The sequence below is a fragment of the Mauremys mutica genome, chromosome 2 (genome assembly GCF_020497125.1).
Source record: "Mauremys mutica isolate MM-2020 ecotype Southern chromosome 2, ASM2049712v1, whole genome shotgun sequence".
In the NCBI taxonomy this organism is placed as follows: domain Eukaryota; kingdom Metazoa; phylum Chordata; order Testudines; family Geoemydidae; genus Mauremys; species Mauremys mutica.
The window spans coordinates 288,830,350-288,857,133 of record NC_059073.1 but is presented as its reverse complement, the minus strand read 5'-3'; the positions used below and the strand labels follow the sequence as shown (position 1 = coordinate 288,857,133).

General features: G+C 46.8%; 1 protein-coding gene across 1 annotated transcript in view; it reads left to right on the top strand.

Annotated features, from left to right (window-relative positions):
- The window catches only part of WNT3A (Wnt family member 3A), a 117,273-nt gene extending 96,243 nt beyond the window's left edge, over positions 1-21,030 (top strand). The window contains exons 3-4 of the mRNA XM_045005813.1: positions 17,099-17,364; positions 20,551-21,030. Coding sequence (XP_044861748.1) covers positions 17,099-17,364; positions 20,551-21,030 — 746 coding nt within the window. The remainder of the gene's footprint in view (positions 1-17,098; positions 17,365-20,550) is intronic.
- The last annotated feature ends 5,754 nt before the right edge of the window (positions 21,031-26,784 follow it).

Here is a 26,784-nt window from a genome sequence, read left to right as displayed (position 1 = left end):
GCTATTTAAATGAATTGCACTCAGCCATGGAAAGTCCCAGATTCAGCAGCTCCACTCTGCATGGGGATCAGGATCTGGGGAGCCCATGCCAGAGGCCTGCATCATCTGCATGCTGCGACGGCCAGTCCGCCCCCCGCCAAAAGCAGACGTTTGGAGCTGGACTAGGAAGGAACAGAGACGGGGCTGGCTCGATGCACTCCTGCTGAGAACTGGTTATGCTGCCCCAGGGAATGCGGGCACAGGAGTGGCAGGGACTAAAACCCAGCTACGGTAACAGCACCAGCTCTGTTGCCAGCCCACCGTTTGGAACAGAGTTTGCCTTCCACCCCTAGTCCCCGCTGCATGAACACTGCATGCCAAGCCGGGCTACTCTGCCTGGTGCAGGGGGCGCGGCCGCTAGCTCTCTAAATATACAAGGAGCATGGGATTATCCTCCGAGCAGCCAAAGGTCTCTCTCCCTTTCTCTGCCTTGCAACCTGGGTGGGTCCAAATGGGGGAGGGGCAAAGAGGCGCAAACTCTAGGTTGGGTTCCCAAAAACTGAGCAATCCAATTGCTTCTGAACCTTAAAATTGTGCTTCAAGCGGAGCGGGGAGCCTTCAGCTAACTTTGTGTGAGTGCCTCTGGGTCTCGGAGCAGCCTGCAGCTTTGAAAAGGAGCTGGGCGGTGTCACAAAATCCAGGTTATGACCTGCGACCTCTGGATGAGAAATTGTTACCATTTAGGATGTGTTAGGAGGGCCATCCTTTTCATCAAATGCGTGTTGCTTCTTGCTGCGGCAGGCAATCACACCGGTATATCATTAACTCGCAGAAAAGGAGGCTGTAAAAAGGGCTGATGGGGGACCTTAGCCCGCACCCTGCTGGGGACTGCTCTGAGCACAATATCCCAGCGACCATGAGATTAAGCTAAAGAGAAAAGTGAAAATGCTTTTCACGATTCACACGCCCTTTAGATTGTTTTATTAAACCATTTGAATAGGGATTTCCCTTTCGGCCGACAACGGGGCCCGGCCAATGCATAGTTCTAGGTTGCTATGACTTAGTTGGTCCTAGCTAATCACTAGTGAGGGCGAATTTCATATAAAATATCTCGGGCCATTGTCAGTCTAATGCAGCGTGACAGTGCCAGAACAAAAGGGGATTCATTCACCCCAGCAGGTAATAAGGACGATTTGCCATACCAACCAGGCAGTGTCGAGGGGGGCTGTCAAAAGCGATCAGGCCAGTTGGATGGAGCCTCACATTCCATTCTCAGGTGGGCTAGGGCGATCCTTTTGTTAGAGGAGGTTGCTTCTGATCACAGAATACAATTTTTTTCCCCAGCTATCCCACTGACCAGCAGAACTGGTGTTCATAGTGCTTTTAAGGGCAAAGGGGACCATTATGATCATCTAGTCTGACCTCCTGCATCCCACAGGCCAGAGAGAGTTTCACCCAGTGATTCCTGCAGCCCTTTTTCGCCTTCCGAGCCCTCTTTAATTAAAGATTCTTGTCTTGTCACAATGGACATACTGTATCTCTGCTAATCGCAGATACAAACATATGCACACAACCCCTTTCTCTAAAACATTCCAGGGACATTGAATCATTGGATAAAGCAGGAGTTAAATAACTGGTGGAGTTTTGGGGTAAGCAAATTGTGCATGGCGATATAAACACGATTTAAGAGGTTTTAAATAATAGATTTAAGGCGGTTAGATTAAAAGGGTTTCAAACTAGATAGATAGATAGATTTTTTTCCTCTGTAGGAACAATATAGTAACATATACCCAGCCCCCTTCTACTGGTCTACCTCCATCCAGTGAGTCAGGTTACCTGTGTTTATCGCAGGCTATTTTGACAGTAGGTAATTAGCTAGAGCATTCCAGGTCTTGACCCATCATTTTCGCATGAGAGCAAATTGTTTTGATTTTTGGAGGTGCTGATCAGCCACTGCTCCTGTCAATTGCAGCCAGACTTGTGAGCGCTCACAGTGTCTGAAAACGAGGACGTTCCTGTTTTAATGCAACAAACATTCTGACTCCCTAATGCCGGACTGGAATTTACAATACGTCTCCTGCGTGCAATAAAACAAGCCAACCCACAGACCGTTTAGAAGAACTTGGCCTACAGGGTCTCATAAAGCCACCTTAATCCAACCGCTGTCAATCCAATACTCCCTCTTATCTGAATCGCCTTCGCCTTCCCTGGCGGGAATTGCTCGCTTCATAAATGTGCTCCAATCACCTGTTTATCTGATCAAATGTCTTTTTATACCCTTTCACCTTCACGGGGCTGTGTTGGCACTAGCACACTGGTTCAGAAAGAACAAGAACCTCATCCAACACTCAGACGGCCCCCAAACCCAACCTTTCTGTTGAAATATGAAAAGGCCTGGTTAGCTTGTCATTATTATTCTCATGAGCCTTTGCACTTTGGGGCCTGATTTTTAAAAGGGTAAAAATCTTTAAGCTAGATGCTGTAAAAGTATAGTGTGGAATCAGCTGCCGACTTTGGGCACACAGTTGACACTTCCGTGTTTGCAAATTAGGGCACCGATCCTGCCAGTGGGCCCACCCATGCAGAGCTCCATGCAAGCATATGATTGCAAGACCAGGGCTTAACTATGCAGCCCTTTTGACATTCGGGCTGTTTCTCTTTCCCCCTTCCTTAGCTCCCACAATGAATACACTTGTGAGTCCAATGATCAATATCCCAGGCAACATTTAGTGCCTCAGAGAGATGCATTCATCAGACAAACCAAGCACTGGGGCTCGAATGAGCATTCCAGCGGGTAGGCATGAAACATAACGTGCAATCTCCATAGAGGGATCCCTGCACCCATATGGAGACCCATTAGCTTTGATGGGACTCCAGATGGGTGTACGGGTCTGCTCGAACTTTCAGGATTGAGAACTTAGGGCGTGGGTTTTTAGGTATTTAGGGAAATCAGTGGGACATAGGCACCTAATTATCTTTGCAGATCTGGCCCTTAGTAACTAAGGGCTAGATACTCATCCCTTATGGTCAGTAGTAGCTTACTCCTGTACTACTGCTATTGAAACCAGTGCGACTACTCCAGGAGGACAGTGCTATGCAACTTGAGTAAAGGTATCAGAACGGAGCTATAAAATGCAGCAAGTTTTCAATGAGGTTTTGGGGAATCTGAGGCCAAGAGTTTGGCCGTTGACTTTGGTGGCAACAGGATTTGGTTGTTCACTAGCACCCACTGGCTTTCTTATTGAATCTTAAAAAAGAGGAGCACCTTCCCATTTTGATGTCTGAGTACAACTGTGTCTATCACCATGTGTATGCAAGTAATAGCCCCAGTGCTAAGAGCTAGGCATGTAACGGCCTGATTCTGGTTTACACTAAGGCCACTTTTCTATCATTCCGGCAGGGTAAAGGGAAGCACAGCGTGGTCTAAAGTGGCCTTAGTGTAAATGTGAATTGGGCCTGCGAGTGGTGTCACAGCTTGACACATGGAGCAAAATTTGGATGGTGCAAATAGGTTTAATAGGAAATCGTTTCCTGTTAGCAAATGGAAATCCAGGTGAGTAAGGAACAGCTCGACTTTCAGAGGTAAATGGAGAGCACTAAGTGATCTGAAAACACAATCAAGCCAGAGCCTCGGCTGTGAGGAACTGATGTGTCCCGTGCTTTATACGTAGGGTTTCTTTAAGATCTGCATTGACATCCCTAGAGGCTCCAGTCTTTCCATTTATCCACAGACCAGCCAAGCGCAGACTGCAGCTGTACAACCTTCCTCACCTCCACACCGACCTCTAGGCATGAGAAAAGAGTTCAGTCTCCATGGGCTGTTCAGTCAGGAGGGGACGCAGAGCCCTTGATGGAAGTCAGGAGCCCTGACTGCTGGTTAGGGGCTCTAACCATTAGCCCTAACGCCTCCCTTTGTCTGACAGTGATCAAATTGAGGGACGTATCTCAGAGACTAGGACACGTTTTCCCTGAGGGAAGGGAGGATGGAGAAGAAATGTTAAAAGGAATTATGATTACACAAAAACGGATAGCTTGGCAATCAGAGCGATTAAATATTGGCAAGCCATCAAGCTCAGATGGATAACATCCCAGAAAGCTGAAACAGACAGGGAAGCCCTTGGCATGCATCTCCTGACAGCTCCACACGCACGGGAGGTGTGCCCACAGGCTGAAGGGTAGGGAAAAAGCTGTTCCCACCCTAAAGGTGGAAGATCCAGAAGGTGTCACAGCTGCGGTGAGCCTGATTTTGCTGATGGGGAAAATATTGGAAACGTTGGAAACCAAATATTGGCTGAGATGAGTGTCTGTTTCATCATGTCCCATTTAATTGTAGCAACAAAGGAGCCCACCTCCAGGTAAACCAACCTAAAGTATTTTCCTTGAGCTGGGTGTAACTCCACTCAGTTCGTTTCTCCCCCATCAATCCATCCACGCCCAGTCTATCTGACCAGCAATCTATTAGGGTAATTATAGGCCACCCATCACCATAATATCGATGAGCTTTGTACAGCAGAGATTACTTCAACCATCCTTTTTGAACGTAGACCTAGAGAAAGCAGGAGAGCGAGCAAGCAATTCATTGGCTCTAGTCCAGGCATTAGACTCCTTATCTCCCTTCCTACTTAATTTCTACAGCTCACTGTGGGAGGGATAGCTCTGTGGTTTGAACATTGGCTTACCAAACCTAAGGTTGTAAGTTCAATCCTTGTAGGGGGCCACTTAGGGCTCTGGCGCAAAATCAGTACTTGGTCCTGCTAGTGAAGGCAGGGGGCTGGCCTCCATGACCCTTTGGGGTCCCTTCCAGTTCTAGGAGGTAGGTATATCTCCATTTAAAAAAAAGACTTTTATAGGTACAGTCCTTCCCCCCCTCTCTCCATCCTCTCTGCAGTTAGAAAGGAGGAATTGAAGTCAATAGAGTTTTATCAGGGATGTATTTGGTCCAAGTGTTACAGTAATCCGGGATGGTCTAGAGTATTTGGTCCTGCCATGAGGGCAGGGGACTGCACTTGATGACCTCTCGAGGTCCCTTCCCGTCCTAGGATCTATGAATCAAGGCAGTGAAGTCTGTGGGTTCCTGGCTGAGTGTGCTTAGCCCAAGTGCCTGAAATCAAGACAACATGATTCATTGGTATTAAGAAAACAAGCTTTTGACTGCTCGCCCAAGCTGTGGAAGGGGTTGCTGGGGGAAGAGCTCTTGAGATAGTTTAGACCCCTCAGATATTTGCCTGTGATCCCATTCAGACTAAAAAAAATGTAAGTGAATTCACTGGCCCCCATTCCTTATTCACTCACACTGGTGTAAATCAGGATTAAAGCCACTGAAGCCATTGATTGCAGTAAGGCTTTGACAATCCCACATGGCATGCTCACAAGCAAATCGGGGCAATGCGGTCTAGATGAAATCATTATGTGGCGGGTGCAAAGCTGGTTGAACGAGTGTACTCCAAGAATTAGTATCAATGGTTCACTATGAAAACGAGAGGGCATATCTAGTGGTGTGCTGCAAGGCTCAGTCCTGGGTTCAGTACTATTCAATACTTTCATGAATGACTTGGATAATGGAGTGGAGAGTATGGTTATACAATCTGCAGATGACACCAGGCTGGGAGGGGTTTTAAGCACTTTGGAGGACAGGTTTAGCATTCAAAATGACCTTGACAAATTGGACAATTGGTCTAAAATCAACAAGATGAAATTCAGTAAGGGCAAGTGCAAAGTACTTGACTTAGGAAGGAAAAATCCAATGAATAAGTACAAAATGAAGACCCACTGTCTAGGTGATAGGATTGCTGAAGAGGATCTGGGGGTTATAATGGATCACAAATTGAACGCGAGTCAACAATGTGATGCAGCTTTAAAAAGGCTGATATTCAGAGGCGTGTTAACAAGAGTGTCTTACATAAGATCTGGGCAGTAATTGTCTGGCTCTACTCAGCACTGGTGAGGCCTCAGCTGGAGTACCATGTCCAGTACTGGGCACCACACTTTAGGAAGGATATTGACACAACAAAATGATAAAAGGTTTAGAAAACCTGACCTAGGAGGAAAGGTTAAAAAGCCTGGGCATATTTAGTCTTGGGAAAAGAAGACTGAGCAAAGACCTGATAACAGTCATCAAATATTTTAAGGGCTGTTATAAAGAGGACTGTGATGAATTGTTCTCCATATCCACTGACGGTGGGACATGAAGTAATGGGCTTAATCTGCAGCAAGGGAGATGTGGGTTAGATATCAGGGAAAACTTTCTAACTACAAGGTTAGTTAAGCTCTGAAATAGGCTTCCAACGTAGGTTGTCGCATCCCCGTCATCGGAGGTTTTTAAGAACAGGTTGGATAAACACCTGTCAGGGATGGTCTAGGTTCCGTAATCCTTGGGGTATGAACTTGCTAATTTCTTGAGGTCCCTTCTAGTTCTACCTTTCTATGATTCATGAAGCAAATTGTGTTGCACTAGTGTAAAAATAATGTGAGTAGAAAATCAAGCTGACACATTCTACTGTAGACCTATGTATTTGGAGGGTGACAGAAGGATGAGAGCCCAACAACTGCAATATCCTGTTGCCTGCAACTACAGAAGAGAAACCCGGGTGAGTCACCTACCTCCCCTGCCCTAGTTTTTCCATTCATAAAACTGCCCAAACCTTGCATGTAATGGCACATCTTAAAAATTCCCCACAGATCTATTAGAATAACATTTGTTATAACGAGAGCTGGAAGGAAAACGTTTTTCTCATCCTGTGAAAAATGTCAGGATTTCAATAATTTTTCACATCCCGCATCCAGCTGAGAAGTCAAAATTTCAAAAAATGTTGTGAACTGAAAATCCAGAAAAGAATTTGGTTCAGGGCAATTGAAACATTTTGTTTTGAATTTTAAGCTTTTTCTTTTCTTTTCTTTTCTTTTCTTTTCTTTTCTTTTCTTTTTAACATTTTGGAGTATAATTAGCTTAAATTCAAAACCAAAAGTCTTTGGAACTGGAAAACGGAAACGGTTTGTTTAGACAGTGTTAAAATGGGATGTTTTGATTATTTAAAAACTTTTTTTTTAACCAAACGGTTTTCAAGTCAAGAAATTCATTCAATGCTCCAGTTTCCTGTGAACAGTTTCACTTTCGATGAACTGGCCTTTTTCTACCAAAAAAAGCTGTGTTGGAAAATTCCCAACCAGTGCTCCCTATAACCACATCAAACTATTGGTCCAGGTATGTCTACACTGCCCACATTACAGCGCGGCCGCGGAAGCTAAGTCACCGCTGGCTGGCACCAGATGCTTCAGAGAAAGAAAAAAAGCACACAGGGTTCCTAGCTAGTGATGCCACGTTGTACTTGGGAAAGAAGGAGGGAATTTCCATTCTGAGAACCCTACAGCAATCAGCTCACACACCCTGGAGCCTGAGCTTTGATTATCCTTATCAGCTTGCATAACTACAAACAGGGACGAACTGGCGGTGTCACAGGTCAGGACACTGTGCTATGCTCATAGACCACAGCAGCTCTGCTTCTTCCTTAGGAGAGAGCCTCACACATGCATCCCTCAGCTGCTCCCTTGTGTAGATCCTTCCACCCAAACACTTTCCTCTACATCCCTGGTAGATGGTCAGTATTTGTGTTCGGCACAATTACAAATTACAGGCTGTTTCCTAGTAAAAATATTTATCGTTTTCAGGATGCTTGAGCATTACATGTATCATGGGACAAGTCCATCTGGCTACGAATGTTGTCGGTGCATAAGAAATGACCTAGTCAAAGCCCTTCTAAAAATCCAGCCACTGTGCGTCACTTGATAACTCCCTGCAGCAGAGTTCCATAGCCTGTCTATACCCTGCCTAAAGGAGTCCTGCGTTTCCCCAGGGTGGGTGCAAGGATGTTTCGCGCCCTAGGCGAAACTTCCACCTTGCGCCCCCCTCCCCGCTCCGCCCTGAGGCACCCCCCCACCCCCACCCCGCAGCAGCTCCCCCCGGCCCAGGGAGCCGTGCAGCAGCTCCCTGCCCCAGCTTACCTCTGCTCCACCTCTTCCCTGAACACGCAGTCGCTGCTCCACTTCTCCTGCCTCCCAGGCTTGCGGCGCCAATCACCCCCTTACTTGCTGCAGGCAGCCCTCCCCGTGCCCCCCTGCCCCAGGTCCCTCCGCCTAAATGCCGACGATGACTGGGGCGGCCGAAGATCCGGCCGCCGCGGTCGCCACCGAAGGACCCAAAATGCCGCCCCCCAAGTGCTAGCGCCCTAGGCGACCACCTAGGTCGCCTAATGGATTGCACCGGCCCTGTGTTTCCCTGTATCAATTCCAAATTGACTGTCCATTAGTGGAACCCAGTTACTGAGTTGTCAGCATTTGTGTTCGATGATCCCTTGAATTTTCTGACACTTGAACAAAAAAAACCTCATATCAGTCTTGAACTTGGCAAGCCTTTCAGAGTATGTGTACAGCTAGGGTGAGAGCGAAAGTGGATGAGTGTTAACCTGCCGGTGGGGAATCAACAACCCCACTGCAGATGGAGTGGTTTCAATCATTTGTTGGCAATCCTGTTATTTAAGGGCTAGGACTCAGGATTCTATACTCTGCCACTGGTCAACTGTTAGACCTTCGGCAAATCACCTCAACTCCATGGGCCTCTGCTTCTCACCCTCCCCTCCCCCCCCATTTGTCTCATCTGTTTTAACTCCAAGCTCTGGGGCAGGGCTTGTCTCTCACTACGTGTTTGTACAGTGCCTAGCACTATAGACAGCGGGTATAGGGTTGCCAATTTTGGTTGGACGTATTCCTGGAGATTTAATCACATGATGTAATCTTTAATTCAAGATTAATCTTTAATTGCTGGAGACTCCAGGCCAAACCTGGAGGGTTGGCAACCCTAGGCAGATAGCATAGGCAGGGGAAGGCTGTGCCTTCCCAAACAGTCCGGCGTGGCCCTGGCCAGGCTCCACTCCCAGGCCCCCTCCTGCCTGCTTCCAGTCCCTTCCTGCTCCTCGGTGGCCAGCCAAGAGGATGGGGCAGGCAGGCTGGGGCCGGTGAATACAAGGCCCAGCACCACCCATCCGCCCAGTGCTGGGGGCACTGGGACCGCGCCGCTCGCCCAGCTCTCCGGGGCTGGAGCTGGGGGTGCTCCAGCTGCGTCACTCACCCGGCGCTCCGGGGCGGGGGTGCTCTGGCCACACCACCCACCCCAGAATGCTGGGGCTGGGGGCACGCAGGGGAGGGTGGGGTGTGCTCCAGGCTCTGGCGGGGGAGGGTATGGAAGAGGAGGGGCAGGGCTTCGGGCAGAGGGAAAGGGGCCGTGGGCTAGCCTCCCCCAGCGGCGCATTCACCCGCCACCCATGCCTAGCACAATGAGGCCCCAATCTTGTTTGCTGCTACAGATAAATAACAAGAATGTGAAAACATTCAACGGCCCCTCCATTTGGAACAGCATCCGCGGAGCCCATTGACTTGAACTGGTCCGCAGACTTATTCTGATGGCAGGGGACTATGTTTTTTTTAAAAGAAGAGGGCTTCCTTTTATACCGTGAAACAGCTTCCCAAAGGAGGGGTTGAAAGCCCCATCACTTGGTTCATTGCCAGCTAAATCCGGACACTACGTTGTACAGTTGTCTAGGGTTCCAACAACCAGAATTTGAGCAAAGTATTACCGCCAGCAGAAGACTCACTGATGGTATGCCACAGGCAGAGAACAGGAGGGACTGGTGCATGGTGCGCCAATCATTCTGTTTCATTTTGTGTCGGTCCATTCCTGAGGGACTTTTCCCGCCTAAAATCCCCTAAGCATGTGCGGCATTTGAGATGCACTAAGCAGCAAGATTTGAGCCTCCAGCCGTGACCTCTATCACTCAAGCTAAGCTACCAAGGGTTAGATTCACAAAGGGTGCTTAGGTGCTGCAGCAGCTAACTCCTAGGTGCCCTGCCGCCAGTCAAATTCACAGCCCTGGGTTAGGCACCCTGTGCATTGTATGGAGAAAGTTAGGCACCTCACAAAGGGATTCTCAGAAGCCAGCATGCTGAGCGGGGAGCCCCCTAAACTAGCCAGGAGTGAAATGCAGAGGAAAGGGGTAGGGCTGAGGACCCAGATCCTCAAAGGGACCTAATGCCCATTGATCTGGGGCTTAGGCACCTGACTGACAGGCCAGAGGGAGATGACTTTTTCCAGCTGGGATCCTCAGCCGGGACCCCTGTCTTGGGGTTAGGTGCCTACAACAGATCAGCCTTTACCCATGTAAAACCGGGGGGGAGGGGTAAAGGCAAGACCCCCCTCCCCAGTGGTTAGGACACACAACTGGGATGCTGGGGCCCTGTTTTCAAATCCCCGCTCTGCCTGCCTTGGAGCTGGGACTGGAACCCAGGTCTCCCACCACCCAGCTGTTGGGTATTCCAGGCTCAGGGTTTTGCAGTCTTTCCTGATGCATCTGTTCTACTTTTTGCACAATTAATTAGCTATTCAGTGAAGCAGGGATGTGAACTTAACTCTCTGAACTCCCTGGTGAAGGAGCAAACCGCTAGGCTATTGAGTCAATCTCTTGCTCTCACTCACCCAATTAATATTTAATCGTTAATATTGAGGCTCCTTAATCTTTAGACCCACTTACCAAGGGTTGTGGTGGATTCCCTTTTACTGAAGTACTTAAATTAAGGGGAGCAGGTAAAATTTCCAATAATGCTTCAGTCACTTAGGAACCTAAGTCCCCTCCCATTGGAAGTCAAGGAGAGTAAGGTGCCCAAGTCACTTAGGCTATTAATATATGACAGATATTAAATATTAGAAATCTCCTTTTAAAGAGATCCTTGACTGCTCCATAGGTCGCTTTTCAATGGGATATAATATTGTCTGTAGCCAACTGGCTACTTGGTTGTATTGTAAGAGAGACACTATTACCACTTCCCTCTACTGAGTGGAATCAGTACTGATCTACTGTGTGTCATAGGCCTTTTAGTGTGAAAGCTGAAGGAGTTTAAGGCAGGATAATCTGTTTTCAGTCCTCACTACTGCTGTGATGTTCAGAGCATCTACAGCACAAAGCACAGTGACAATTTGAAATTCCTAGTAGGCCACAACAATATACTTCTCGTTAACTTACTCTCAGGAAGATCACCAACCTTAGCCCAGAGGTATCCCATCCCCATGTCAGTTTCTCTCACATTCCCTTTTTCAAGGATTATTCAGGGCTTGTCTACACTGCCCGCTGGATCGGTGGGCAGCGATCGATCCAGTGGGGGTCGATTTATCGCGTCTAATCTAGACGCGATAAATTGACCCCCGAGCTCTCTTCCGTCGACTCCGGTATCCACCGGAGCGAGAGGCGCAGGCGGAGTCAACAGGGGAGCGTCAGCAGTCGACTCACCGCAGTGAAGACACTGCGGTGAGTAGATCTAAGTACGTCGACTTCTTATTCATGTAGCTGAAGTTGTGTAACTTAGATCGACCCCCGGCCCCAGTATAGACCAGGCCTCAGATCTCATGTTCCCGTCAGGTTACTCCTCATCTCTTTCTTTTTAAAGAGACTAGATAACTTTACTATTACGGTATTCCTCCGGTTTTATCATCGCACCAGTCAACACTGAGCTGTAACGATACTTTGCATCTTCCATCCAAGGCACTCTACAAACATCAACAAATTTAGCCTTGCAAACTCCCTGGGAGATAAGTATGATTGTCCACTGTGTTCCAGATAAGGAAGCTGAGGGACAGAAAGAGATTAGGTGACTTGCTCAAGGTCACATAGGAAGTCTGCATAAGAGCTGGAAATAAAACCTCAGGTCTCCTGACTCCTAGTCTTCCTTAATTCTCCCTGCTGATAGTATCATTTTCCCCTCTGTCCACATGCCTCTGGCTGGATCAGAAATGTCCTGCATGGAGGATGCAGCTGGGAAGTTCTGCGGGATAGAACCTCAAGATACTATGGACAAGAATTTCAAAAGTGGCTAGTGATTTTGAGCGTGTACATCTTAGGGGCCCAGTTTCAGACATCTTTGAGGGCCCTGACTTTCAGAAAGTGCTGAGCGCCCACCCTCTGAGACTCAGCCCCCTTCAAATGGTCTAAAATTAAGCACTTAAAAGATTGCAGCAGAGAAAATTACAAAATCACTTTTGAAAATCTCAGCCACCACTGTAAGCAATATGAGATTTTAACGTGCCGAAGCCGGAGACTCAGTGACCTGCTGCTGCAGGGATAAACAGTAGTTAAAATGCTCTTAAGCTTACATCCCCATTAACCTTCTCCTACCAGCTGACTTTCCAGAAGCCCTCTTCAAGTTGTAACGAGCTGCCTGTCTCCTGCTACCAGAGCCACCCAGAGAGGAATGAGGCTTGCTGACAAATGCATTGCACTCTCCTCTTATCTTTACTAAGTTTCTTGCATTTTTATATGGCACCTTAATAACCCCTCATTTCCATTACAAGTGCATGCTTTCCTTCTGCTTATCTGTATCTCTATGCACTCCTTCTCCATTCCTGCAGCCACACTGCCTGGGGCTATGACCTGGTGAGCTCTCCAAAGCTCAACCGGGTTCAGATCTGCTTAGTAATTGGATGAAGGTTCTCAGAACGAATATGCTGCAGGAAGTGATTCACTAGATGGCGCCCTTCTATCTGCATCAATATTGAGCCCAGTGTCCCAGCCTAAAGTTAGGGGTGAGAGATGAGATGCAAATCCAATGCCTCAATCGCATGTCATCATTAAAAGATCCACTGGCATTATCTCAAGAGTAGGATTGTTAACCTCAGTGCTCTGGGCCAGATTTCAACTACGTTCTGCCTGACTCCATTCCCCATATAGTTACACTTGGTTACAGTGCTGTTCACTTCCTGTTGCATGCAGTTAAACAGCTGCTGTGTTCCACCCTAGAGGCAGCTGCATTTCACTGGCAGTTGAGCAACCCCTACATGTATGGTCTGTAAAGTGCTCTGGGATCTTTCCAAATGAGATGTGTTATATAAAATATGAAGTTATTGTTAAGGAAAAAAATAAAAAATATCTCTAGAGCTGAAGAGTTTCTGTACATGTGTAACCTACACACATGTGGGTATGGTGCTGTGACACCAAGATCACTAACAAATTAATGAGTCTGCTCTACAGCCTTAGCTAAGGACCATGTGGCTTTTAGCTCATGCATTTAGCTCCAGGGTTTCCCAGGTTCAATCCTGCCTGCCAACGACCGGGGTCTGTCAGTGTTACACATGCTTGAATAAAAGTATCATCTCCCTTACATGTATGCACTCAGTGACTTACTAACCTTTATAAGCATGCTGAAGTTGTGTTCCAGGACATTGCTCATGTCTTTTGCTTGTAATTTCCTGCATGCTGTTTTATTTGTATATTGTTGAATTTGGTAGCCTTCCCAAAGAAAAGAGCCAATGCACAGGTTCTAGCTCAAGTATTCAAGCTAGTCAGGACCTCTCTGTTAACACGCAATATTCATTGGTTTCTGTCCTGAGAACATGTTAGGGTTTTGACTTGGCTTGTTAAATACTCTCCATATTACTAAGTGCAAATAACTGATTGAGCAGCCAGAAGTTAAAGCCATATGTTCCCATTCATAACAATCAGAACAGACTAAGGTCCACGAAATCTGGTTAAAAAAACAATAACCGATGAGTAAAGTTATCAAGCCAGATCATCAGCTGGTGTAAATATGGCATAGAGCCGTTGAAGTCAATGTATCTACACCAATTTAAACCAGCTGAAAATCTGCTTTTATGGCTATATTTGTATTACAGCATGATCCTGGTTATCCAAACAACATGGGTGACACCAAATTTGTTTTGATAACTGGTATTTCATAGACAAGGAGTTAGCTTGTTAGGGAGATTTGTAAAGGGTCTCCAGGAGGCTGGAGTATCGTGACTGATCTGTGTTTTCCTGACAGTTATAGCTAGAGCCAGTTGGAACCTTTTTGATTAAATATTTTTTGTCAAAAAATTCTGTTCCGTTGGGTTTCATGGAGGCGTATCAAATCTGACGGGAAGGTTTCTGAGGTCTAGGGCGGGCTCTCTGGTCACTTCCAAAAAGAGAGAAAGACCCAAATTGAAAACCTGAACTTTCTGATCCAAAGCTGGATGTTCCAACTCTATTCCATTTCACAAAGACATTTGAAAAGTTTTGTATCCTTCCAGTGTGGAAAGAAAGCAAAATGTGAAACCTGCCATGCATGGAATTGTTCTCCAGCCACTCTTAGTTATGGCTCAAGTGCATAAATGAAGGTCTTCCCAGAGACTTAGCTACTGAACCTCATGGTCACAATCCCTTTCAGTTGACCCAGCCAAAGGCTAAAAAAATTGCCGCCAACATTCCTAGCTGAAGAGCCGCACATGAAAACAATCCTTTTAGGCAGCTCAGGGACGTGACACTGAATTGGGCAAATAGATAAACCTTCAAGTGCACATAAGTATGAGGAATAAACAGGAAGAACTGGAAGCATTAATACATATGCTCAAGTATGATTTACTTGGCATCACAGACATGGTGGGATGTGTCTCATGACTGGACTGTTGGTACACAGGGGTATAGCTTGTTCAGGAAGGACAAGCAGGATAAAAAGTGATGAGGTGCTGCATTGTATATCAAGAATATATATACTTGTTCTGAGGTCCAGAAGGAGGTGAGGGGCAGACCAGTTGAAATTCTCTGGGTAAAGATAAAAGGGGTAAAGAATAGGAGTGATTTCAGGGTAGGGATCTACTAGAGACCACCAATCAGGAAGAGGAGGTGAATAAGGCATTTCTAGAACACATAACAGAAATATCCAAAACACAAGACCTGGTAATAATGGATGATTTTAGCTACCCAGTCATCTGTTAGAAAAGTAATATGGCAAAACATAAAATGTCCAGTATAGTCTTAGAATGTATTAAGGAAAAATGTATGTTTCAGAAAATGGAGGACGTTATAAGAGGGACAGTCATTTTAGACTTGATTCTGATCAATAAGGAGGCATTGGTAGCAAATCTGAAGGTGGAAGGCAATTTGGGTGAAAGTGATCATTAAATGATAGATTTCATGATTCTAAGGAAAGGCGGGCGTGAGAGCAGCAGAATAAGGACTTCAAAAAAGCAGAGAACTGGTAGGTAAGATCCCATGGGAAGAAAATCTAAGGGAAAAAGCTGTTCAGGAAAGCTGTCAGTTTCTCAAGGAGGCAGTTTTGAAGGTACAACTGCAAACTCTTCTGATGCGATAGAAAGATAGGAAGCCCAGTAAGAGGGCAATATGGCTCCATCTGGAACTCTTTAATGACCTCAAAATCCAAAAGGAATACTACAGAAAGTGGAAACATAGATGAATGGCTAAGGATGAGTACAAAAGAATGGGACAACTACGTAGTGACAAAATCAGATAGGCTAAGACACAAAATGAGTTACACCTAGCAAGGGACATAAAGGCAACAAGAAGAGGTTATTTAAATATATTAGGAGCAAGAGAAAAACTAAGAAAAAGTAGTTCCTCTACTTAGCAGAGAAGGAGAGTTATTATGGATGACATTAAGAAGGCTAATGAGTTAAATGCCTATTTTGCTACAATTTTCATGAGAAATGTTAATGATGTTCAGATACTCAACACAATTAGAATTAACAACAAAGGGGAAGGAACGCAAGCCAAAAGAGGGAAAGAACAGGTTAAAGAATATTTAGATAAGTTAGATGTATTCACGCTGAAGGACAGGATTCGAATTTAAAATGACCTTGACAATGCTGAGAATTGGTCTGAATTCAACAGATGAAATTCAATAAAAACAAATGCAAAGTAGGAATGAAAACTCAAATGCACAACTACAGACTGAGCAATAAATGGCTAGTTGGTAGTACTGCTGAAAACGATCTGGGGGTTATAGTGGATCACAAATTGAATGAGAGTGAACAGTGTGATGCATCTGCAAAAGAAAAGGCTCATATCATTCTGGGGCATATCAACAAGAGTGTCGTACATAAGACATGGGAGGTAATTGTCCGCTGTACTTGGCACTGGTGAGGCTTCAGCTGGAGCACTGTGTCCACCTCTGGGTGCCATACGTTAGGGAAGATGCAGAGAAATTGTTGAGAGTCCAGAGAAGAGCAACCAAATTGATCAAAGGTTTAGGAAACCTGACCTCTGAGGAAAGGTTAAAACACTGGGCATGTTTAGTCTTGAGAAAAGAAGACTGAGGGGCAACCTGATACCAGTCTTCAGCTATGGTACGAGCTATTATAAAGAGGACTGTGATCAATTGTTCTCCAAGTCCACTGAAGGTGGGACAAGAAGTGATGGGCTTAATGTGCAGCAAGGAAGATTTAGGCTAGATACTAGGAAAAACTTTCTAACTATAAGGGGAGTTAAACTCTGAAATAAGCTTCTAAGAGAGGTTGTGGAATCCCCATCACTGGAGTTTTTTAAGAACAGGTTGGACAAACATCTGTCAGGGATGGTCTAGAAATACTCGGCCCTGCCTCAGCAGAGGGGGCTGGACTGGATGACTTCTCGAGGTCTCTTCCAGCCCTACATTTCTATGATTCTATAAGATGCAGTGTATTGGAGGCAGCATCCGGGCGAGCTGGTTGGGTGGCAGAAAGAGTGTGTTTCAAGGCAAGATGAGGAGGATGACACTTGGCATGCATGATGAGGGAAGCAGACTGCTGGAATAGCAGGCAGTCCTGGTGTTTTCCCAGCTGTTCCCAACATGCTATGGAACCAGCCATACCATTTGCAGAGCCCTGAAAAGCCTGGGCTAGTCACAGGGCTCTGAAAAATGTGTGGTTTATCTGGCCTTGGTCCCATTGCCAGAGAGTGGAGTCTGGCAGCAGAGAGGTCTCCCCTTCCCCAGGGGTGATTGGGGCCCAGTCTATATGTACCTGAATCAGTGCTGGATGCTGCAACTCAGAGTGTCCCATTCGGCCTTTTGCTTACTAGGGCCTGATCCAAAGTCCATTGGATGGAGGCTTTCCACTGACTTCAGTGGGTGTTGAATCAGGTCCAGCCCTGATTCATTGTGTCTTCCAGTGCTGGAAATGGCCCTGCCTGGAAATGGGATTCTTAAGCCAGGAGGCGGGTTTCCTAGCCTGCTGCTGTGTTCTTCAGAGGAGGTGCTCATGTCATTCCGTTAGGAAGAGTCACTCACGTTCACCACTCAGTAACAGATCCCTGCATCCTTCCCTCTTCCACAGCTACCAGGGAGTCGGCCTTCGTCCACGCCATCGCCTCCGCGGGTGTTGCTTTTGCGGTGACCAGATCCTGCGCCGAGGGCTCAGCCACCATCTGCGGCTGCGATACCCGCCACAAGGGACCCCCCGGGGAAGGCTGGAAATGGGGAGGCTGCAGTGAAGACGTGGAGTTTGGGACCATGGTGTCTCGAGAGTTCGCGGACGCCCGGGAGAACAGGCCGGATGCTCGGTCAGCCATGAATAGGCACAACAACGAAGCTGGGAGAACAGTAAGGCCATGCAGTTTCATTTTATTGAACCCCTAAAAACATTTCCTTTCACCCCCTTCCACCCTCAAAAATCCTAGGTGAACGGCAAGAAGAGCCTCAGCTGAACTGGGTTCAACATTGCAGCCCCCTACTTCCCAGTGTGTGTTATAGATTCCCCTCTGTGCCTGATCCACAGAGGATAAGAGTCTGCTATAGCTGCCAGCCATGGGTCTTAGGCCTAGATCCTCAAAGGCATTTAGGTGTCTAACTCCCATTGAGGGCATGCCTTTGAGGATTTAGGCCTTAGCCTGTTAGTTCAAGCCATGGAAGCTCATGTGCTCAGCTCTGAAGATCTTAGGTTCAGTACAAATGAAAATTAAGAGGATGGTCATCACATGCAGACTTCCCTGTGCTCACTGCCTGGTTTCTGTGCGTCTTCACACCTAGCAGGTGCCCAAAATAGACCCACATTTACTCTCGGTAACCTGCCATGTGGAAAACGGCTTGCTGTCAACTGGACAATTTCAGGACAAGGCTTCAGCCTGTCCATCCAGCACACCTGCTTCCTAGCACCACCAGGAAACTTTCTTGGCTTGGAGCTAACTTCTCCAACCCTCACCCCACTATATGCCTCACAAAAGTTGCTTCCTGTTCTCTTCTCACGACAGAGAGCTTGTGGTTTCTCTTATATAGGGACCAAACTTCATTAAATCATAGAATCAAAATACCTTAACCTGATCCTACTCTCTTATTAAGTTGTTATTGACAATGGGGGAAGGAATAGGGCCTATCCACTTCCACAGAAACATATGATTATGAAGTAGTCACTCCTCCAATATGGAGTTCCACTACAGTATGTAACCACAGTCCAGAACAGGCCAAAACCTCAAAGCAAGATCCTCAACTGATGGAGATGGGTGAAGCTAAGGTGACCAGATGTCCTGATTTTATAGGGACAGTCCCAATTTTGGGGTCTTTTTCTTATATAGGCTCCTATTACCCTCCACCGCTGTCCCAATTTTTCACACTTGCTGTCTGGTCACCCTAGGTGAAGCTCCATTGAAGCCAATGGAGTTATTCCAGTCTACACCAGCTAAGAATCTGGCCTGAGATGTGGAGCACAGACCTTTAAAATTCAAGATGAAGTCCCACCACAAAATGAGGGATGCAGCAACTAAACAGTAGAAGAGGGAAGCAAGACGTAACGCCAGTGGCCATTTGACATAAAGTTGTCCATTGGGTCCTGGGTACCATGGGTTACTCAGCATTTCTGATGGCAGGAAAAGACAGGGATAAAGAATACAGCCCCAGGGTTGGGTAGCATGGAAATTGGGGGGAGGGATAGCTCAGTGGTTTGAGCATTGGCCTGCTAAACCCATGTTTGTTAGCTCAATCCTAGAGGAGGCCACTTAGGGATCTAAGCCAAAAATTGGTCCTGCTAGTGAAGGAAGGGGGCTGGACTCAATGACCTTTCAAGGTCCCTTCCAGTTCTAGGAGATTGGTATATCTCCAATTATTACCTTAGGGCTTCATCTTATACTGAGAATCAATAAAAAGATACAATAGTAGCTGTAAGTTCAACAGTGACAATTTAGGCTCCTGTCTGGTCTAGTTTCATCATCAGTCCATCCTCAAGACTCAAATTTTTAGGCCCCTTACAAATATCATAGATCAGATAGAAAATGGCAGAACATTAAAACTGAAATCCTGTTGCTTCAGAAATAGCATATGTTTTCCATTCACACCATGCTAACACTCATTAGGTGCACAAGTTCCAATCCTCCAGATTCAAGTATTTCCAGCTAATAAAACTGAGCAGTAGGGGAAGTCTGAACCAATTTTCATGAGAATTCAAATCCAATCTCCAGACCAAAAGTTTTGACTGAGATTTAGATGATTATATGAACCAAACATTTTGCGGTTCTCCCATCACTAATTACAATCTCCTTGGCAGTGAATGAAGCTGCCTAACTGGCAAAAAAAAAAAAAAACCACCCAAAAAACATTGATCACACATGGTAGTTGCTGATTCATGGCAAATCTTTTGGACTTAACTTGGTACTAGTCTGTTCATGCATTCAGAAATTTGCTGATCAGCTCTGAATAACACAGCTTACTGAGTAAATTGTATCAGGCTATATTCCACCTCCAAAATGGTGGTAAACAGTGCCATGGAAATCTTTGGATCAATTTCAGCCATGGGTGAGGCAAGCATAAGTCTCATTGAAGTCAATGCTGATTTATTCCATTTAGACCAGGACTGAATTTCACCCACTCCATCTGGTAACCATGCCACCCGTAGATGCAGCATTGCCAACACCAAGCCTTCAAAGAACTCAAGAGTCAGACTTCTCAAATCATGAGACTGGCTTAAAAAATAATCATACATTTTGTGTTCTTTTCATTTACCTGCTGGTTTCTGCACCTTTAGTAACCTAGGGGACGGGGGAGGCTAGAAACTTACTTTTTGTTTTTTCAAATGAAGGCTGAGATTCTCACCTATTCACATGCCTCCAGGAGCTAGAGCCTTAAGGAAAATGCCAACTACCATGAGGCTCGTGATAAAATTGCAAGAGTTGGCAACACTGCGAGCTGTGCTCTCAGCTGTTAAGGTGTGACCTGCTCAACACACTGTTGAGAGGCCGGTGAAGAAAATCATAGGGTGCAGCAGGAAGTGGCATTGGTGATTCAGTAGGTGACACTCTCCTCCTTGACTCGAGTCTCTTTTGCAAGAAAAGGGAGCTCTGATGACTGGGCTAAATTGTAGTTTGGATAATCATAGCACATTTCGCTCGTGAATGCTCCCTGCAGTTTAAATCGGCTTATGAATCCTTCTTCATTCCCTGTCCTAAAGTATTGTTTAGCTTGGCTAAGTGTCGTTAAAAAGCTGCAGTAGTCCACCTCAGAGGTGGCTGCATTTCACTCCTGAGCAAAGTGGTCTTTCTGTGTGACTAGAGCTATAGAAATATTTACACACACAGGTACAGGAATGACTTCGCCCATGATCGAAAGCACTTTATGGAGACCACATCCAATCCCTGACTGGTGTATATCAGTGTAGTTAATGAAGCTAAACTGGTTTACCCCAGCTGAGGAACTCTGCCTGGCATTCTTTGGGATGAGAAGTGCTAGGTAAATAACAGAATGTATTACTGATCCGTATTATGGGCTAATAGTTTCCCTCTTCCTTTTTTCTCTCTTTTCCAGTCCATTATTGATCACATGCATCTGAAGTGCAAATGTCATGGTCTGTCAGGCAGCTGTGAGGTGAAGACATGCTGGTGGTCCCAGCCAGACTTCAGGGTCATCGGTGACTATCTCAAGGACAAGTACGACAGTGCTTCTGAAATGGTGGTGGAGAAGCATCGGGAGTCCCGTGGCTGGGTCGAGACGCTCAGGCCCAAGTACAACTTCTTCAAGGCCCCAACTGAGAGAGACCTGGTTTACTATGAGAACTCACCAAACTTTTGTGAGCCGAACCCCGAGACGGGCTCCTTTGGGACCCGCGACCGGATCTGCAACGTCACCTCCCACGGGATAGACGGATGCGACCTTCTGTGCTGCGGCCGCGGGCACAACACAAGGACTGAGAAACGGAAAGAGAAGTGCCACTGTATCTTCCACTGGTGCTGCTACGTCAGTTGCCAGGAATGCATACGAGTCTACGACGTTCACACGTGCAAGTAAAGCAGGAGTTCCCTGGACAGGCTCCGTGCGGAGAAACGGATTTGAGCCTGCTTCTTCTGAGGTTGTGTAGATGGGAAAGATCTACTTTTTTTTATAGTAAAGGAAAAAATAAAAAAGGCTAAAACTGGCTGGATAGAATAGATCTAATGACTTCTTGGTCGTCCCAAGATGCATCTGGAGGCTAACATTACAAATATGGAACTCCATACAAAAAGATTATGCACCGGTTAGGAGACTGTGATTTCTTTAACTACCCAACAGAACAGAATTGCAGAGAAGATTGTTAGCATGGGGCATGACTCTTTGCTTTTCTCTCAACTAACCTAAAGAGACTCATGCTATTAAGTGTCCTTTGAAAGACTTGCTACTTCCTAAACACCTGCTGTTCCCAACCCAATAGGAAGAGGTGATGTCGGACAACAGCTCCGAACGTACTGAGATCCTTTCCAAGCCCCAGCAACCAGAGTCTGTGTGCACCATGAATGGCAAAAAAATAAAATAAAATATTCAATTCATTAAAAAAACAAAACCCTTCTTCCACTTCTTCTGGGAACAGGGGAATTCTGCAAACATTCCTTAGTGCTGTAGAATGGACGAGCTCTTAGCATGAACTTTTTAACATAGTGGTTTCTGCCAGATTTGACATAGGACGCAGTGGCACATTTAGTACTTCTGCAGAGAAAGAGACTGCTGATGGATTACTACCAAGGTCCCACTGACACCAATGCAACAGGCGTGGTAGATGCTGTGATCTGTATACACATGCGTGCATGTCGTACGTAAAAACTCAGTGCACAGAAGGGGACCCAGCAAACGCATGGCCACGGAGACCGAGATGGCTCTTTTTCCTCAGCAGACACACCAGCAGACATTGACCCAACTGCGGCCTGTGGAGGCAGGGATGTGACTCAGCCGATTAGAAGGAGGCTGCCCGTTGAGACGTGCAGTGGGGTAGGGCGCAAACCGCCTGTGATTAAGGTGGTGAGGACATCGTTTGCACCACAGGTCAGCAAGGAAAGGAGAGCAGGAAAGGGGTTTCCCCACCTCTGCTTAAGAAACAAAGTAACATTGGAAAGTGCACTTAGTTCATTTCATCGGCTCCATACAGCTCATGCAGGCTAATCGGGGGGCTCAGCAGAACCCTCAGAACAGAACTCTGTAGGGAACAGCGGTTCTGCAGGACTGCGTGTTATGTGTTGATAGACAAACCCTGAACTGGAACAGCCTTGGACTCTGGCCAAGTTTGGAGCCAGATCCAACCTCCGCAACTAGTGTCTCTATAACAGGCCAAATCAAAAACCTTGTGTCCGAACCACCCTCGACTTTGGGAAAGTTTGGATCCAGCTCCAAATCCCAACTCTGCAGCACAGCCCTATCTCTGCTGTTCGGCTGTTTCGCCTCTTTGACTCCATTCCTTTGCCTGTGTTGTGTTGCAAGCGGTCGTACCTCTGACACCTAGATCAGGAATGCCAATTTACAGTAGCAAATGTAACTTGCTGTATGGTAATCCAGGCTCCACCTGGGGCTGTGGGTTCTCAGGCCTGACTCTTCACTCCCTCACACTGGCTTTGACAGCAGTATAACCCCATTGGCTTTGGTTGCATTATTCCTGATTTACACTGGTGTAAGTGAGAGGTGAATGAAGCACAGAGTCATGGCACGCGTAGCCTTTGCCTCCTTGGTGTCTCACCCTCTTTTCCCCACCTGCTGGGGGTCCCATCTAGAGAAATGGGAAAGGGACTGATTTATTTTTCCTTTTGCCATCAAGAATTGCAGAAATGGAAATGAGGCTACAGCAATGGGAGCCTTTCCACTGACTGCCGGGGGAGCTGGATCACAACTCTGGGCTAGGTTGTGACGACACGCCTGAGTGGGGAAATGCAAGCACCTCCTCAATCCCCACATGCTGGCTTGCTCTCTGCAACCTGAGCAGGTGAGCGGGGAGAATGCAGCCGAGACAAGGAATGAACGGAGTCTAATCCCCACGCAGAAAAATGCGGAGGGAGTTGTGCCCCAGAGGCATGTCTCTGAGTCCCAGCACCTCCCGGACTACTTCTAAATTGAGCTGTGCCTAGAGGCACGAGCTAGCCCTCTGGATTGACGGGGTCAGTTTTGTCTGCTCTGTGTGTAAAGGCTGACTGATGCCAGAGTGACTTCATCTGTGGTTTAGAAAAGAGAGAGAACGTATAAATAGAGAATTAGGCATGGTTTTGCATCCCTGCCCATCCTGGCTAATAGCCATTGCAGAAGGAAATGGCCCAGGATAGGGATATTCCTGCACTAGCTTTAAAAGGAAGGGAAACAGCTGGACATTTTAGAAAATCTTATCTGAAGTGGAAGGAGTCCTTAAAACAAACTGGAAAAAGATTTGGTAAGGAAAAATAAATAAATAAATGCAGTTCATGATCCAGGGACAGCAAACACACGGGCAGACACTAGGCCGGTCGCTTAACGCACTTCTAGAAGGAACTCGCATGTCTTGAGGATGAGGGCTGCACCGTAGCCTGAATAGCACAGAGCACAAGTGTGGCTTTAACAATCACTGGGGGCCAACTTCACTGCTGGTGCAATTCCATTGACTTTCAATGGGATTAGGCCAGCAGAGAATTTAGCCCTTATACATTGGAGTAAGGTCGTTTAAAATCTGTCCCTGCTTAACGCCCATGCAAAGACATGAGTTAGGGGTTCTGAGGAGAACCGGCCAGCCTGACTCTGGTCTCACATCACTGCTGCAGCATTCTAGCTCCGCCAAGCGTTACTTCTGATTTACCCCACTATGAGTGCGATCAGAATCAAGCCCACCATCACTAGCTCTCAACTCTGCTTGGGAAGTGTGAGGAAAAGTCTAGGCACTTGCTAAGCAATGGCCTGTTCCGGGGAACACAAAATCTTGAGCCTAAGTTATGGCAGATGGGTAAAATGAGGAATGGATCTGCAGTGGAGATGGGCCTCAAGCTGCCATGTTTAGACTGGGGTTCATATTTCAAACAGCTTGATATTTGGAGTGCCCCCTGCAGAACCAAGGATTTTGAACAAGGCCCATATCCAATTTCTCAACATCTTTCTTGTTCTAATGTAAATATTCATCATCATATAGCCTAAGGAGGTGATCCAGCCCCCATTTAAACCAGTGAAAAGACAACTGCATGCATCCTGTTAATGGCCCCAAATGCATTTGTGAGTTCTAGTCCCAGGTCTGACTCTTCAGAGGAGAGAGAGATGGTTTAGCTAGAGGTCTGGGTGCCACAGGTCTGCTAGGCCCGAGACTGGCTCCATCTATAACTTTGGACAAGTCACTGGGACCTGATGTTGCAAAACTGGCCACTGATTTTGGGCACCCAATTTGAGGTGTCTTAAGGAGTCTCACCTTGAATTTGCACCCAAGACCCGAGGCCACGTCTGGAAAATTAGGGCCACAGCCTCTCTCTGCTTCAGGTTGTCATATTGTGTAACAGGAGTGAAACCACCTGCTTCCCCGAGGTGTCGTATTCATTACTTACTGTCTGGGAAGCACTTTGCAAATGTCAAATGCTAAGAGTCACCATAATCTTAAACAGGTTTCACAAAATCTTTCCCTTCCACCTTTATTTATTCTGTACACACAACACACTTAGGTCAAAAACCACAGCACCATTCATCTCCCAACGCTGACAAATGTGAACTGTCCCACCCACCCTGAATAAAACGCAGTGTTTTTCCCTTGTCTTCTTGCGTGTGACCAAATGTATCTTGGGAGCAGACGGCACATACCATGAGGGGGAAAGATTCTTCAAGCCAAGAAACACAGCTGTATAAAGAAAAATAAGTAAGAAAGAAAAAAACATAATCCTCTTCTTAAATGCTGCTATGCCACATCGACTGTAGCTATAAAACCAGGCCTGAGGGGTCATAATGATCCCTGATACAACTCCACTGCAGCCAGTGGAGGGACCCCAGGGAAGAATTTGGCCTCATTTTGTTTTCTTTCTATGAAAGAAATTGGTTTTTGTTTTGTTTTGGTTGGTTGTTTTGTTTTGTTTTTTTTTGACTTAGGGGGTGTTTATTTTAGGGTCAGAGGAAGCAAAAGGGAGGGAAAAGGTGTGAAGTTTTCTACCAACCTCCTGCCCTCCCTCCCTCTCCCCCCGCACACACACACGGAGATACCCGTTCATGGCTTAGGTGGGTTTCAATAGGGCATGTAGTGCCAGGTACTATGGGTCTGATCCAAAGCATATTTAGGCAATGGGAATCTTTCCCCTGATTTCAATGGGCTTTGCATCTAGTTTTATGGCAGTCAGGGAGAGAAGATTGAGTATAACCCACCTGTAAAGTGTATGTGTGGTGTCCCCCTCTAGTGGCTAGTCCACAGACAGGAGAACACCCTACTACTGCAGCCAGCGTCACTCCTTTAGCTGAAGTGGTAGCGTTTGATGCTGAAGGGGCTAGGTTGAAGCCTGCTGAGGATATGCAATGGGAGAGGGCGGTCACAGCAGCCGTACCTAATGGGAGGCGGGGGTGCTCACCTGAGCATCGACTCCTCTTCGGAGCTGCCATAGGCTTCTCTCGACTCCTTAACTACAGATTGGGAAGAAATGTATTAAAAAACCAGGCACGCAAAACAAATCATACGTTTGGTCTAAGCTGGACCCTAGGATGTAGACAACTTCCTGTCTCCCACGGCCCTGAGCCTTTCCTCCTTCAGAGCTGAAGCCACCAAGCAGGAAAGACCTTCCAGAGAGTGACGTACCCAGGAAAATGGGCTGCGTGCCCAGGGCAAAGCCCCTCTAGCTGCATAGCCAGGGATGGGGGCTGTAGAAGGAGCAGGACAAAGGTGGGAGGGGAGGCTGTTTGGGGGTGGGAGACGCCCTGTCTGTGTTTCAGTGGCTCTTTCCCTCGTTCTTTAGTTCTCTGCCGGCCAGCAGCTAAAGCCTGGCTCTGATAACAGCTAATGGAGACGCTGGTGGCCGTCTCTCCCAGCTCCCCCTGGGCAGCCGTGGGGCCTGGGTTGCGTTCTGCGGGATGATTTTCCTGACAGCTCAGGCTCCCGTGGCCAGGCCCCAATCTCACGGTCTCACTCACTCGCTCTTGTGCCCCAAACAGAGCGACTGAGTTTTGGTTCCTGGGTGGTCCAGTGCCAAGCCTGGGACCCAGAGGCTGTTGATCTGGGCCTTATCTGCCCATCACAGCGGAGTATGGGACACTCCATTTGACACTGAAGCTGGGCGCTATTAGTGGTCTATATCCCGAGAAAGGGGCCATGAGAAGCTAATTCCCGATTCTGCCACTGCCTTCCTTTGTGCCCTTGGGCACATCAATTCCAGCTTCCTTTTGCCTCAGTTTCCCCATTTGTCAGGTGGGGATAGTGCTACTTCTCCCTCATTGGCAAAGGGGAAGATTTTCAAAGTGGGAGATAGTCACTCAACGCCCAGTGAGAATCGGGTGCCTAACTCTCCTTCGTCCCCTTGTGAAGCTCCCCCGAGACCTTAGGATGGAAACCTATGTATGGGCCTAATTCTGCTCCCACCTGGACTGATGTAAATCTGGAGGAACCCTTTTGGCTTCAGTTGTGTTACTCCGGATTAGCACTGGTGTACAAGGGCATGGGGCAGGGACCAATATCATGGGAGCAATTACTTGAGTCTACATTAGTGATTGCTACTGAATTTGACTGAGAGGAGGAGGGGGGTGAATTCTCTGCTATTTCTGCTGGCGAGTACATGATGAAAGTGGGAAAAATTCTACCCCATTCACCTCTGGGTTAAATCCACATGTTTT